At 40.2% G+C, this 15,928-nt stretch overlaps 1 protein-coding gene across 1 annotated transcript in view; it reads right to left on the reverse strand.

Moving 5' to 3' along the window:
• The window catches only part of LOC311129651 (ankyrin repeat domain-containing protein 10-like), a 32,043-nt gene that overhangs the window by 5,329 nt on the left and 10,786 nt on the right, over positions 1-15,928 (reverse strand). Inside the window, exon 4 of the mRNA XM_084162021.1 lies at positions 1,043-1,317. Coding sequence (XP_084018147.1) covers positions 1,043-1,317 — 275 coding nt within the window. The remainder of the gene's footprint in view (positions 1-1,042; positions 1,318-15,928) is intronic.

The following is a 15,928-nucleotide window of genomic DNA, read 5'->3' on the forward strand; positions in this document are numbered from 1 at the left end:
CTCCAGACTCTGTCACGTCTGTCACATGTGCTCAGTGTGAACCTGCTTTCATCTGTGAAGAGCACAGGGCGCCAGTGGCAAATTTGCCAGTCTTGGTGTTCTCTGGCAAATGCCAAACGTCCTGCACGGTGTTGGGCTGTAAGCACAACCCCCACCTGTGGACGTCGGGCCCTCATACCACCCTCATGGAGTCTGTTTCTGACCGTTTGAGCAGACACATGCACATTTGTGGCCTGCTGGAGGTCATTTTGCAGGGCTCTGGCAGTGCTCCTCCTGCTCCTCCTTGCACAAAGGCGGAGGTAGCGGTCCTGCTGCTGGGTTGTTGCCCTCCTACGGCCTCCTCCACGTCTCCAGATGTACTGGCCTGTCTCCTGGTAGCGCCTCCATGCTCTGGACACCACGCTGACAGACACAGCAAACCTTCTTGCCACAGCTCGCATTGATGTGCCATCCTGGATGAGCTGCACTACCTGAGCCACTTGTGTGGGTTGTAGACTCCGTCTCATGCTACCACTAGAGTGAAAGCACCGCCAGCATTCAAAAGTGACCAAAACATCAGCCAGGAAGCATAGGAACTGAGAAGTGGTCTGTGGTCACCACCTGCAGAACCACTCCTTTATTGGGGGTGTCTTGCCAATTGCCTATAATTTCCACCTGTTGTCTATTCCATTTGCACAACAGCATGTGAAATGTATTGTCAAATCAGTGTTGCTTCCTAAGTGGACAGTTTGATTTCACAGAAGTGTGATTGACTTGGAGTTACATTGTGTTGTTTTGTCATTGTGTTTATTTTTTTGAGCAGTGTATAAAAAAAAGGAATACTATATATTAATACATTTAAAAAAATTATAAATTACCAAAGTAATCATAGATTACAGAAGATGCCGGTAACTTTGGTAAATTACCAGTTTTCTTTGCAACCCTAGTCAGGAAAGATTAGTCACCCTAAAACTCTTGCTCATAAAAAAGTAACTGGAAAATGTTAATAATCCCTCGCAAGTTTAAGTTATTTTTATAGAGTTTTAAAAATGCAAAAATCTACCGTCAGTTCTGGCCTTCTTGATTTGATTGGTTTCCATGTTATCAAACGATCTCTTTCTATTGGGTGCCCCGTTAAGGAGGCTCCGCCCTTGGATGAGAGGGTGGGAGTGGCCTCCATTCTGGGTGGTACCGTTCAGACAGAAGCCGTTAAGATGGGTCTGAGTCAGGTTCTGGTTCCACTGCAGGTTCTGCGCATTGGAGAGCATCTCGGCACACTCGCGGAACCCCTGGGCATGGGCCAGGTCAGCGGCGGACAGCCCACTAGCGTTCCTCATACTGCGCAATAAGAGAAGAGAGCGTTAGAGAAACCTACGCCCTGCCATAGCCAGGGATAACACACCCACACACACACACACACACGTAATCTCACATACATACTGTACAAACACACACACAGGCACTCAAATGCACACAGTCACAAACAAACACACAAAAATCCCTGACTGCCTCTATTACCCTAACCTCGCACATCTTCACTACCATCATCTCTTTGAGAGAGAGATGACGACTGATCCTTTTAGATATTCTTTCCCTGAAATTAAATACATCTTGAAATACAAATAAATGTTACATCTCTTTTTTTAAATGAAATGTAGAGAGATGTCCACTGCAAGAGAACATGATAAATAACTATCAATATGCACACATTTGAAAAATGCCTGAATCTGGAGACCAAAGTCATTCCCACATCCCAGAAATGTTGTTACATTTCAAAGATTCAAAACATTGAGCAGAAGAAATACACGTCCTTGGAGATAATGGACAAGTTCATTCTGATTGACGGTGACCTCAAAAACAATAATATATAATAGTCAAAAAGAGGAAAAGTTATACAAGGTGGTGTTCTGAAAACTTGCAGGTAGAGAACAGTACCAAAATCATGGTAAACGTCTACCTTGCAGAAAATGTATGTGCATGTATGTGAGAGAATAAATATGAGTGTATGAAGCGAACAAAGTGTCTAAAAAAGCTGAATAATAGTTAAATTTCTTGCTAATGTGAGTAGAAGAGACTGGCAACACAGGATCGATGTTCTGCTTATATGGTCCAAAGGCAGTCCACAAGACAGGCTTCAGGGTCCTCCAACTCTTCATCGGTCACAGAGGAAGCTAGGTCTTTTTTTCAGTACACCAATGATGTCCATGATTTGATGCAGACGGAACAAGAGACCGAAAGAAGAGGACAAGGATTGGAAATGGAAAAGCATAAGAGATGAACAGACTGGAAAAGAGAGATCCAGCAGAGTAATCTTCAAGGAACAGGGATGACAAAATATGTTCTTTCTTCCAGGATAGAAAAGCAAAAATGAGACTCAATATGTTGGAGCAGTACAGTGCCACTCACTATTTAAGAGGGAGAAAAATATTGAAAACAGACATATCATAATGTGAAAGCAGCCGGCATCCAATCAGAAGGACCCAATAAGGTTAAGAAACAACACAACCAATCATGTTGGTATCACAACAGACACCAAAAAGACCTATGGTTGATTTGGTCTCAGATTCAGGCGTGTGCATAACAGACAGTCTGTTTAGTCATTTCCTGTTGCAACTATAAACCTGTAATAAACCTACAGTAGGACTTTATGAATGAGCAAACAGCAATGCAGTGAGCATAGTTACCATTCCAATATTTCTGATCATGATTTCCATAATAGCTTATAGATATGCTAGCCATAAGGCAAGGATGTCACTGGGTGGGTAACAATTCAGAGCGTCAGTGTTTGAGCATCAGTGTTTGAGCTGTTTTCTGTGTCTGGACTTCTAAAATCAGTTGGGCAAAAAAGTAAAAGGGATAAGTGAGCATCAAAGCAAATGAGTCTAAAAAGATAGGAGTACTCTAACCTGGGTACTAAGACAAATTGGCCATCTAAAGCTATAAGACAAGGCCAAACCAAAGAGACCTGCTTCTAAGTAGGTCATAAACAAACAAAAACAGACACCAGGTAGAGAATTGCCTGGTCACTGTTCCTGTCCTGGCATGTGCTGTAGCAGACCAAAAAGATTCCCTTGTGAGGATGGAGGTCTGCACTGCCATGGAAATGGTTAAATTAATTTCCAGGAAGTGTCTCGAAAAAGATTCTAAGCAAACAGAGGCCCGAAAGCTTGATTGTTTGGATGCCAATTGCCAAACATTTCTGCTGGTTAACGGCAGAACAATTCTGCACTTGATGTTCCGAGGCTAAACACCATTGGATTCCGTGTCAAAATAATTTTCCAAGGCGAACAACCATGTCTTTGTAAGGGGAAGAGGGCATTCGAGGCAGGTCCCCCGTGTCGATTGAACTTTTATTTGGACATGAGAAAAGGCGAACACTTGACCTTCTGTGGGCAGTCTCTGCCTCTTATAGATTGCAATGATGCACTAGGCAAAAAATAATCTGCTACTGCAGTGTTGCTGTAAGGGGTTGTAGGATGACATTGAAAAGACGTGTAAAATCCATACTTTGCAGACGTTGAAGTTGGGTTCAATTTAGGTTCTGAATGAAAGGTGAAAATACGTATTTTCCATATGTTTAAAATACATATTTTCTAGGATGTTGAAAAGGTGTATTTTCCCAATGTTGAAATCAGGTTCATTATCGGTTCTGAATGAAAGTTGAAAATCTGTAATTTATAGATGTCTATGTTTGGGCCAAATCAAGGCTGGTCCAGACCGGACGAAATCTGAACCAAACATAGACGTCTATGATTAGTTCAGATTTGGTCCGGACCAAAAACCAATGTCCGTGGATGTGGAAATCAAGGCCGGTCCATATAGCACCAAAAAAAGGCATCCGTGTCGGTCCGTGCTTACTGAGGTGTAGCCTACAGTTTTGCCTGAAATTGAAGTTTATGAACGGCCATCTATGTGGTAAGCGTACCACTTGTAAAACACCAAAAAAAGACAGATCGGACAGGACCCAAAAAAAAGACGTTGGCTCATGCTTATTGGGGAGGAGCCTACCATGTCAGCCACAATGGCATTTTATGAATGCCCATCCATGTGGAAGGCCCACCACTTGTAAAACAGGCCATTGCATAGGCTTTATTAGTCATAATTGCTGTGACTAATCAATTGGGCAATTTAAGCTCTGAATATCAGCTATCCAACTTCATCAGGAGTTATCGTGAGCCTATTTGCAATGTGTTTACACAGCGGGAAATACAGAAGTATTTTCTTTTTCGCTATAACCAGCTTGTCAAACATTGACAGATACAAACTTGAAACCACTGATCATGACAACGGGGTGAAACTCCTGGACAACAGTTGTGATTGTCCATTAAATATTGTCCATTTTACTTTGACCCGTCCTGTTTTTAGGATTTTTTGTTAACATGACAGTGCGTTTTTTATTTGGCTATTTGATAGAATAGAAACCTGCATGATGTCAAAAGTGTCCGTCTCATTACATTGTCATACATTTTATCTACAGAAAAGGCCACATACTCTTTCTAACATGTCCTATATCTGCTACATGATTTATGTTAGATTATTTTTTTTGACGGAACGTTGGTGGAGTGCCGCAGCGATGAGTCTCTCCAAGAGCACCCTGGAGAGGCGAGCTGGGAATGGACAAGCAAAATATCTTGCGCCCCTGCCTTTGACAAAGTGGGCACTGCTTATCACAGGGCGGCATCTGCACTCACCTAAAAAGCCTATATGCCACTGGTTGAGAGACATTGTCATTGTTTTTGGGCAGAATTATGTGAGGTTTTATGTGTTGTTGTTGGAGTTGCGTCTTGGTCAGTTTAGCTCAGAAAATGCCTCCCTCGTCAATCTGCCGCAATTGCCAGCCGCCTAATCCTGCCTAATGAGCGGGCCGGACGAGCGTAGGATCATTCTCAGTGCTTAAAAACTATTGTGAGCCATAATATGGATATACAAATATGAGTTATAAATGTGCATAAAGTGAAAGGTGTAGCAACCCAGTGACATCCATGAAGCAATATATACTCTTCAGTTTAGATACTGTTGTTCACTCATTCATAAACTCAGTGCTTGGTCTTTCTTACAATCCCTAGAACTATCTTAACATATACAAAGTCAAACAATAAATCAAATCAAAATGCACTGTAAATAACGTGGTTGAGATCACGTTCTTCTGTTGAATTAAAATAAAAATCACACATGATTAACTTGCATACATATCCCATTCCCCCCATTCTGACAGTTTGAAAAAACAAAAATTAACGCTTCCAAGAGATCCCACCTTCAAGCAACAGCTTTGTTTATATAAAATGTTGGTTGTGAGCATGTAGACTGACGGGTCTCACTAAGAGGAGTAACAATCATTCATGGTGCCAGAGAATCTGATACAACCAGTGTGGGGAACATGATATGCACAAAGAACATGACACCAAAGTATTCTGTTCTGGCTTCTGAGAAATAGCCTATTATTGTATTGGTAATCAGGTAACACTTCAACCCAACACTAAGTGAATTTGTTGAAGGGAGAAACAGGATATACTGTAGTTTATGATCAACCAAACAATGTAATAATACTATGCATATGTAATGTGTATTATATGTAATGTGTATTATAAACATATACAGTTAGAAATCCATCTTCCGGTCTAGTTATATCTGAACTATGACCCAAATAAATGAGCTACTGATGAAAGGATTGGCTCTTAGGAAATAAATAAATCAGGCACTAAAAAGGTCTGAGTTGAGAAATAATCCCAACAATAATCCCCAATCCTGTCCCACTTTGTTAAGAAAGAACAGTCTACAGTCTAACCCCTCTAACTTTACTATCCAATCCCATCCCACCCAAGGCCTGGACCCGCCCCCTGCTGTCACTCTGACAAAGACCAGTTATTTCATTAAAGGGATAGTTCAGGATTTTGGCAATTAAGATGTAGTTTCACGAGCCAATGCTAACTAGCGTTAGAGCAATGACTGGAAGTCTACGGGAACAGCTAGCGCTTCCTTCAAAATGCACACAGAGACATAAAATGGTATCAACGAGTTCACCTGACTCTGGGGCAGTAGATAAAAGGCGTCATTGCCCAAATCCCAAACTATCCATTTAAAGTAGAAGGATTAAAAAGAGAAAAAGGATAGCTAGCAACTCCACCTCCTTGAACTTGACTATCATTTATTATGGATCAAATTACACTGACTAAGATCCTTTTAAGGTTGCTTCTTTTCTCTCTTTTTCTTAGAACAAACTGCAAAAGTGTTCTTGATTACAATGTGGGAAAAAACATTGGGAAGAAAATTAGAGCACATGGGATCATGGAATCATGGAAATAACATTCCAAAAACAAGTATGATAGTGACTTTTGGTTGAACAATCATACACAAAATGTTTGCTAATTGTGTGTTAGCAGATGCTGAAGTAACTGATAGGATAGCATTCACCCCAAAGTATCAATGTGACAGGTTATAACCCACACAACCACAAGTAACACTAAATATTATAATATAGGCCTAACCCATCAGTTTTCACTGGTTTTAAAGAACTAGAGAACTTAGTCCAATAAGTTAAAGGACTGAAAATGTAAAAACAATAGCTAAAATGTATTAGAATTATATTATATTATTAATTACCAGTAGAACCACGTTCCCATACACTTAAATAATAAATAGTTTTAAAAATCCTAATTACGTTATTACAATCAATGATCTGTATAAGAATAAAGTTAAAGATCTGGATGCATAGGTAGATATACAAAAGACACAGAGTAAGAAGCTAACTATCAAAACAGGATTTTTTTATGTGGTGCCTTGTTCCTTTGTACACATAGTGCCCCCCATTCAATCTCACTCATAGCACTACAGTTTAAAATCAGATTTCTGGCCAGACTGGATGCCAGTCTGTTTATGGTTTAACTCATTTGTCAGTATCATGCCATGTTGTTTGGAATGACAAGGGAGTTGGCTATAGCAGAAACAGACTAGCATCCAGTCTAGCTTCTGGCTCCAAACATATGAAAAACATCCAGCAAAGGCAATGGAGCCATTGTGAACAACCATTCAAGTAAAGTGTGCTTAAATCATGAACCCTCAAACTGAATATCAGCATTCAGAAGATTTATGAAATCCGATATGCTCTTAACGCTACATACGAAACTCTACATACATGACATCTAGCTCCTGAAATACAACTGCTGAGACAAATAGAAAATATATCAAATGTCTCTGCAAAATTGATGCACCATCCTGACTGGTTGCAATATCGCATGGTATGGCAACTGCTCGGCCTCCGACCGCAAGGCACTACAGAGGATAGTGCGTACGGCCCAGTACATCACTGGGGCCAAGCTTCCTGCCATCCAGGACCTCTATACCAGGTGGTGTCAGAGGAAGGCCCTAAAAATTATCAAAGACTCCAGCCACCCTAGTCATAGACTGTTCTCTCTGCTACTGAACGGCAAGCGGTACCGGAGCGTCAAGTCTAGGTCCAAAAGGCTTCTCAACAGCTTCTACCCCCAAGCCACAAGACTCCTGAACAGCTAATCATTGCTACCAGGACTATTTGCACTTTTCAGTTCTGCCCACACATTTTCTATAGGATTGAGGTCAGGGCTTTGTGATGGCCACTCCAATACCTTGTCTTTGTTGTCCTTAAGCCATTTTGCCACAACTTTGTAAGTATGCTTGGGGTCATTGTCCATTTGGAAGACCCATTTGCGACCAAGCTTTAACTTCCTGACTGATGTCTTGAGATGTTGCTTCAATATATCCACATAATTTTCCTTTCTCATGATGCCATCTATTTTGTGATGTGCACCAGTCCCTCCTGCAGCAAAACACCCCCATAGCATGATGCTGCCACCCCCGTGCTTCACGGTTGGGATGGTGTTCTTCGGCTTGCAAGTACAATCTTTGTCCCCATGTGCAGTTGCAAACCGTAGTCAGGCTTTTTTATGGCAGTTTTGGAGCAGTGGCTTCTTCCTTGCTGAGCGGCCTTTCAGGTTATGTCGATATAGGACTCGTTTTACTGTGGATATAGATACTTTTGTACCCGTTTCCTCCAGCATCTTCACAAGGTCCTTTGCTGTTGTTCTGGGATTGATTTGCACTTTTCGCACCAAAGTACGTTCATCTCTAGGAGACAGAACGCATCTCCTTCCTGAGCGGTATGATGGCTGCGCGGTCCCATGGTGTTTATACTTGCGTACTATTGTTTGTAAAGATGAACGTGGTACCTTCAGGCATTTGGAAATTGCTCCCAAGGATGAACCAGACTTGTGGATTTCTTTTGATTTTCCCATGATGTCAAGCAAAGAGGCACTGAGTTTGAAGGTAGGCCTTGAAATACATCCACAGGTACACCTCCAATTGACTCAAATGATGTCAATTAGCCTATCAGAAGCTTCTAAAGCTATGACATTTTCTGGAATTTTCCAAGCTGTTTAAAGGCACAGTCAACTTAGTGTATGTAGACTTCTGACCCACTGGAATTGTGATACAGTGAATTAAAAAAGTGAAATAATCTGTCTGTAAACAATTGTTGGAAAAATTACTTGTGTCATGCACAAAGTAGATGTCCTAGCAGACTTGCCAAAACTATAGTTTGTTAACAAGAAATTTGTGGAGTGGTTGAAAAACAAGTTTTAATGACTCGAACCTAAGTGTATGTAAACTTCCGACTTCAACTGTACATATTACCTCAATTACCTCGACTAACCTGTGCCCCCGCACATTGACTCTGTACCGGTACCCCCTGTATATAGCCTCGTTACTGTTAATTTATTGTTGCTCTTTAATTATGTTATTTTTCTATTTTAGGAGTTAGGGTTTATTCTTTTTTACTTCAGTAAAACACTTGTTTTTCTTAAAAACAGCATTGTTGGTTACGGGCTCATAAGTAAGCATTTCACTGCGTGGCCCACATTTGATTTTATTTGTCATATGTGCCTGTTGTATTCGGCACATATGACAAATAAAATAAAATGTGATTTGATTTGATTTGATAACAGAACACATGCATATTTGCATATATGTTAACCAGAAATATGACACCATATTAAAATATATAAAATAACATTAAAAAAATCAGCCACAAGAGCATTAGTGAGGTCGTGCACTGATGTTGGTCGATTAGGCAGTCGGCGTACCAATTCATCCCAAAGGTGTTCGATGGGGTTGAGCTCAGGGCTCTGTGCAGGCCAGTCAAGTTCTTCCTCACCGATCTCAACAAACCATTTCTGTATGGTCCTCATTGTGCACAGGGGCATTGTCATGCTGAAACAGGAAAGGTCCTTCGCCAAACTGTAGCCACAAAGTTGGAAGCACAGAATCATCTAGAATGTCATTGTATGCTGTAGCATGAAGATTTCCCTTCACTGGAACTAAGGGGCCTAGCCCGAACCATGAAAAACAGCCCCAGATCACTACTCCTCCTCCACCAGACTTTACAGTTGGCACTATGCATTCAGGCAGGTAGCGTTCTCCTGGCATCCGCCAAACCCAGATTTGTCCGTTGGACTGCCAGATTGTGAAGCATGATTCATCACTCCAGAGAACGTGTTTCCACTGCTTCCACTGAGCTTTACACCACTCCAGCCGACTTTTGGCATTGCGCATGGTGATCTTAGGCTGGTGTGCAGCTGCTCAGCCATGGAAACACATTTCATAAAACTCCCGACTAACAGTCCTTGTGCTGATGTTGCTTCAAGAGGCAGTTTGGAACTCTGTAGTGAGTGTTGCAACCGAGGACAGATGAATTTTACGCGCTTCAGCACTCGGCGGTCCCGTTCTGTGAGCTTGTGTGGCCTACCACTTCACGGCTGAGCCGTTGTTGCTCCTAGAGGTTTCCACTTCACAATACCAGCACTTACAGTTGCCCGGGGCAACTGTAAGTGCTGTTATTGTGAAGTGGAAACCTCTAAGAAATTTGACGAACTGACTTGTTGGAAAGGTGCCACATTGAAAGTCACTGAGCTCTTCAGTAAGGCCATTCTACTGTCAATGTTTGTCTATGGAGATTGCATGGCTGTGTGCTCGATTTTATACACCTGTCAGCAACGGGTGTGGCTGAAATAGCCAAATCCACGAATTTGAAGGAGTGTCCACATACACTATATAATACAAAAGTATTTTCAAGGGTCTCCATTGAAACCCCTCTATTTTGGGAACACTGTTCTGAGAGTTCTGTTAAAGCCTGATAATGTAGCATTTCCCTTCACAGGATCAGAGCGGCACTGGAGATACTCTATTTTAGTTGCTCTAACTGCATTTGTTATCTTGGCTTTAAACCGGTCAATAGGCAAAAGGAAATCCCCCTTCCCCCTGTGAATTATATTTGGAGACATGTCCCACAAAAATGGTAACCTGGTTTCTGGGATGAGTCAAAAACAACATTCTTCCAGCACAAAAGGCATGTTTGAATTTGTATGTAGTTATGTTCCTTTTCTTTTCATGCATAAAATATTGAATTGTTTTTCACTGCAAGGAAAATATATATTTTTGACTCAAAACATCCACAATAGCCTAATTTATTAATACACCAACATAAGTTAGGACATTGTATTTGGTGCATTTGAGTAGTTTTTTCTTAAACTCAGATCTCACGTCACTGAATATTGTAAATGTGCCTATTAATGATGAATGTCCAATAGAAACTTAAACACACTCAGTTAAGCTAAGTGGGTTTTAATCCTGCAGCTCTTCTGTAGTTTTCAGCTATGGTTTTCTTTGTCTCGGAGTTAACAATAGACTGATTGCCGTTTTGCTCAGGGCAAATCCCTTAGATAAGGGAGGCCTTGCATTTCCCCCCTCTTCCTCCCTCTGAATTCTAGCCCTCTACATTCCATCTCCCACCCACTCCCATTTGGTTCCTGTAGTTACAAAGTAATCCATTTAGATTTTTTGTTTTACTGCAAAGTTTCTGATGAATACATAGTTCAGGTCGAGAAGAGAGCGGTAAATGAAGGCCAACCTTATTTGAAACAACACAAAACACACCATAATGATATCTACAATCACACTCATGTCCTGTTATTGAGACCCGTCATAGGTGTGTGAATGCTAAAGGGTGATACAGTACCTTGAAGAATCAGCCTGTTGGATTCGAAATGGTCTATAATACAGGATGACCATGTTCGAATCTGAATAGTAAGTAAGGAAGCGTTAATTTCTCTTTTGAAATGCCTGGTATGCTTTGCTTTTCAGTTGTGAGCACACAACCACTGCCTTCTGTTGCTAGCCTATCACCTTTGAGAGAGATCCTAAAATCATGCTGACCTGTGACTTACATAGGACTGATTAAAAGATCACTAATCATAAATGGGTCCTATGGTTAGTTTACAAATAAAAACAAAAAAATAAAATACAGGGACAGGTAATATTAAGCAAAGCATGCAGATCTAAACATGTCTAAAGAAATCAAACTTTTTAAAATATATTAATAATCATAAATGTCCTAGCATTAAAACCAATCACCGCATGAAATACCTCAACAGTTTGCCAGTGTGTAGATAGGAAGCGATAGTGAGAACACTCAATGCCACAACAGTACGGCTATCCCAGGGAACGGGGCAGACTCTGCAGTGTCTATTCTCCCCCTTTTCTAGGATTACTTGAAAAAATCAAGTCATTTCGAATTCAATGGCTGCAAAACATTGAGACGTGGAGGTTTCTGAGTCTTATTTGTTGACAGTACAAAAAAGAAGAGATCATACGTTTTTTTCTTAAGTATTTTTTTTCCTTATTGCCACTTTCATAAGAGAAAATGTGACAGAAGATCAGATAATCAAAACAGATCTTATGGTATATCATAGTAATGGGTTAATACTGAAGGTGACATTCAAAAACAGAACAGGTTCTTCTATACAGCAAAATAGTATAGGCCCTATAAGGTATAATAAGATGACAGTTAAGAACCATGACAAAATTGTTAGCATTATACAGTTAAATAGTTCAGGCACTGTATGACCCTAGTGACTGCTCTACTCTGGACTATTCTCTAACCACTACACTACCCAGAGTGATTCTCTATTCACTAATCTACTGAGCTTACCCCCTAGAGTAGCTAACTGTAAAACCCTAAAAGTGCTTGAGGCTCATGACAAGAAATTCAAAAGAGAATCCAAAAGTAAATAAAATAAAATATGTATGTTTTAGGGTCAAAACAATCTACGCATGTTTATAGGTATTTAAGGTTTTGATTGTGAATTATGCTATTTTTTTCCCTGCATCAAAATCAAATGGATGACTATTTGAATGAAACAAACACTAATTAATGTTCATTGCCCTATTAAGATTGCGACTTAAAAGCATATATTTATATATTTGAATAAACCAGAACGTTTGGCCTGAAATTCCCTAACAAGAAAGTTACCACTTGCTGCTCCATGTATGTATTGTTGGAGATAATCTGTGATTGATGATACCAAGAGATTGGGTATATGATAATCTGGAAAGAGGGCAGTAGCGTAAACGATGACGGAGAAAAAAAAACGGAATCAACGATAGAACACAACCAAGCTTCTGTGAGTAAGAATGCAGGCTGAGATGTTCATGGTTTGTGCAGGATGATTCAACATGATCAGGGCACAAGAAAAGCACCTGTCCAGAATAATGGGCCTTGGTCCTTGTCAATGTACTGCCACTGACAAACAACAACAAAATAGGTCATAGTCTTAATATGTTGAACTTAAGAGTCTTGAGATGCAGCAAACACTATGATAGATGGTTGAACTATCACTCTTCATTAGAAAATAATCCTCTTTCAGATAGGTTATTCAAGATGGTTCAGGGACAAACCCACAAACAAGGACATGTTCCATGGCTTCAGAAATTTCACAAAATAATGAAAATATTTAATTCATCAAGGTTATGATTTGCATACTTGGGTCTATCTTCAAGGGAAGTAATTCTAGCTGCTCTTCATGTTGTGGAGGTTTGAGAAGCCTAATTTGCTTAGCCTCTGAAGTAAATCATGTGGCACATTGATGCAGCAGTGTTGGTCAGTTAAATGGTAAAGGTCAGTCTGGAAGGAGAGGGGGAAACGGGCAGCAGACAAGAGCTCAAATGTCCAAGAAGGTCATTCTTAGTTCAGGTGAAGGTCACAGCGACGACCAGTAAAGCACTGAAAGACAGGAGGGAAAGGGTACTGGGGCAAAGTGACGAAGCAGAAAAAACCCAGCGCAACAGCAGCCATGATGACGACGTCTGTGATTGGTCAATGTTGAAATGTCCTCTTCAAACGTGAGAGAGCTCTGTTCATGAGACGCAGTGAGAGATATGATACTAGAACTATCTATGAACGATGTGTGCAGCAGCAGAAACAGGGGGACGAGTTTGACCAAGGAATATCAGATCAAATCACAGTTTGATTAAGAACAAAAGCAAGTTTTAGAGTATTTTAGTTCATCCATATTAGTTATTTATTTTGAAATAAATGTCAACCCCTGAATACTTTTAAAGGGATAGTTTGAGATTTTTTTTCTACTTACCCAGAGTCAGATGAACTCATGGATACAATTTTTATGTGTCTACGTGCAGTTTGAAGGAAGTTAAGGTAGTTTCTGGAACGATTACTAACTAGTGTTAGCACAATGACTGGAAGTCTATGGGATCTAGTAGCATGCTGGAGATGCTTTTGGCTCAACGATTGTGAATGTCACAGTGAAGGGAAAGGGGATGGGCTGTTCATGTATAGACAAAGGAACATTCTCTGAATGGAATAATCCTTATGGAACTGTGCCATTAACACAGTGACAACAGAGTGCCTCACTAATGGTGGCGGTTGGTACGGGAGTCATCCATTACTGGAGCATCAAAGGAATGGTGTATGCGCGCGTTTGTCTGGCAGTCACACCAGACAACAGCTTAGACAAAGTATTTTGATAGTAGGATAACAGGTTTAAAATGGTTGGGTGCATTTAATAGTTCAATATTCTCCCTATTCTACAGGATTCAATTTAAAAGGTAAATTTATAGTTGGTAACAGTGGGAAAGTGCAATATTGAGGTATATGATTCATACTGTAGGTCTGTTTCCATGCGGTTTCATTTTACAAACAGAAACTATATTTCTTTAATGTCAACATTTCAGTTGAAGCTAAAAGCTCCCCTCACCCAAATATGAATCTGGCTGGCACAGACATAACTTCCAGAATTCAAAGGAAGCAGTTGCAGAAACCTGGCACACGTGGCACCAATCTGTATGGAAATGTCTGCGTGCAGCTAAGAGCTACGTTTACAGTAGCATTAGAGCTGGCTGGTGAACTATAGGCCCAGTAACAACCTTATGTTTGTAGAGGCTATTTAAAGCTGAACGCATTTATGTAGCATTGCCATTTATATACCAGTAAGTAAACATCTGACAATAAAAAAAAAGGGCTTTAGGAATGTTGTTATATTTCATAAAACCATTTTGTTTAGCCTTCATTTTCATACCACTGCCTGGTGCTTCAATGCCTGGTGCTTCCATTACTATTAGGCTAGATTTACTCAAACTACAGCTGCCTCTACCACAGGAGGAACATATCAATCACTGTCAAATATGTTTCCATTGCAGTTTTATCAGCTCCCTCTGGGTACTAAGAGCAGACATGGAAGCAGCCACTAAGCACAGGAGAAAATTGCTCTATCCAAAAGTGTTTTTCCAACCCTTATAGGTGGTACTTTTAAGAACAGAAAATAAAAGCTGGTTTCATATGGATTAGCCTACATTTTATAACTTGTTTGCTATTGGTCAAACCCTTTGGCCTTCTGAAGTACCATAGGGCAATAGAAGATTGCAGGGGACAAAACGAACAAAGACACGATTCTAACAATAATATTTTTAAAGGTTTTGAATCATTTTATTTTCACCTATAATTTCTTAATAAGTCACTGTTTAGACAGGGCAATGTTTTTTAATTTGAGAACGTATAGTAAAGAAAAATGAAAATCTATTGCCATGAGCCTCCTGTCTAGTTTGCCTTTCTCTTTCGTACTCTAGAATACTGGGACATCAGAAACAACATGAGCTACAGCTGTCAAAGGAAACAACATTGTGACATCAAACAGTAACTCAAACAGCTGCACAGTAGCATTTATAGGACCTTTAGGGAAAAACAAACAGCTTTCAAAATTGATCAGAGGCTAGCGACCATATGCACATTTAATCAGAATGAATAGAATGAAAATAATCTAGATGTGATTTTTTTCCCCCCACTGAAATTATGTCACCAGGGATTTTAAATGCCATGGACCACCAACTCCTTAACCCGATACAAGGCTTTTTCCCTTTTTAATCTGGGTTAACAATAATACTATAACAATACTGTCTATATCTGTTCTACAATGCTTGTTGGAATTTGGGTTTGTATGACTATAATTTATACCATGTTTGGTTAGGTCGCAACTCTACTTGATGAGAATTTAGAATCCTAAACATTGGAATAGCGCCTGCCAGAAACTAAAATACACTTCAATGAAGTATGGCATAACTCACTGTATGTCAGCTGAAATAAGGAGTAGAGTACCCTATAGTCACCTGAAACTGAGATTACATTTCACTAGCTCAGGGATGTAGAACTCAAATTCTCGAGTGCTGCAGTGTCATGCTGGTTTCTGTTTCTCCCTGGCAATAAAAGTAGTTTCTTCCTGATCAGAAAGGTTCTAGTAACAGTTATATAGTAAACCCATGGCATATAACCTCACTGGTGTTTCTGGTTTAAGGTGTGTGCGTTGGGGTTTTGACGGACAGATGAAAAGGTATAGGCTACAGGTTGTCCCACAGATGACATGAAGAAGGTACTGTAACTAAAACACCTGTTTCTGCCTTCAATGTTTAACTATCCTTCAGGGTGAATCCTTCCAACACTTGCTAAGAATTTTGGGGGGCAAAAACATTCCCTTGAGAGAATCGGAATATGCATGTTTGTGTGCAATTTGTCCTTGAGACAGACAAACTTTATAATCAATTTAAAAACAGACAACGATTATCATTTAGTAACCAA

The sequence above is a fragment of the Coregonus lavaretus genome (assembly GCF_964263955.1).
Source record: "Coregonus lavaretus genome assembly, chromosome: 5".
Lineage (NCBI taxonomy): Eukaryota > Metazoa > Chordata > Actinopteri > Salmoniformes > Salmonidae > Coregonus > Coregonus lavaretus.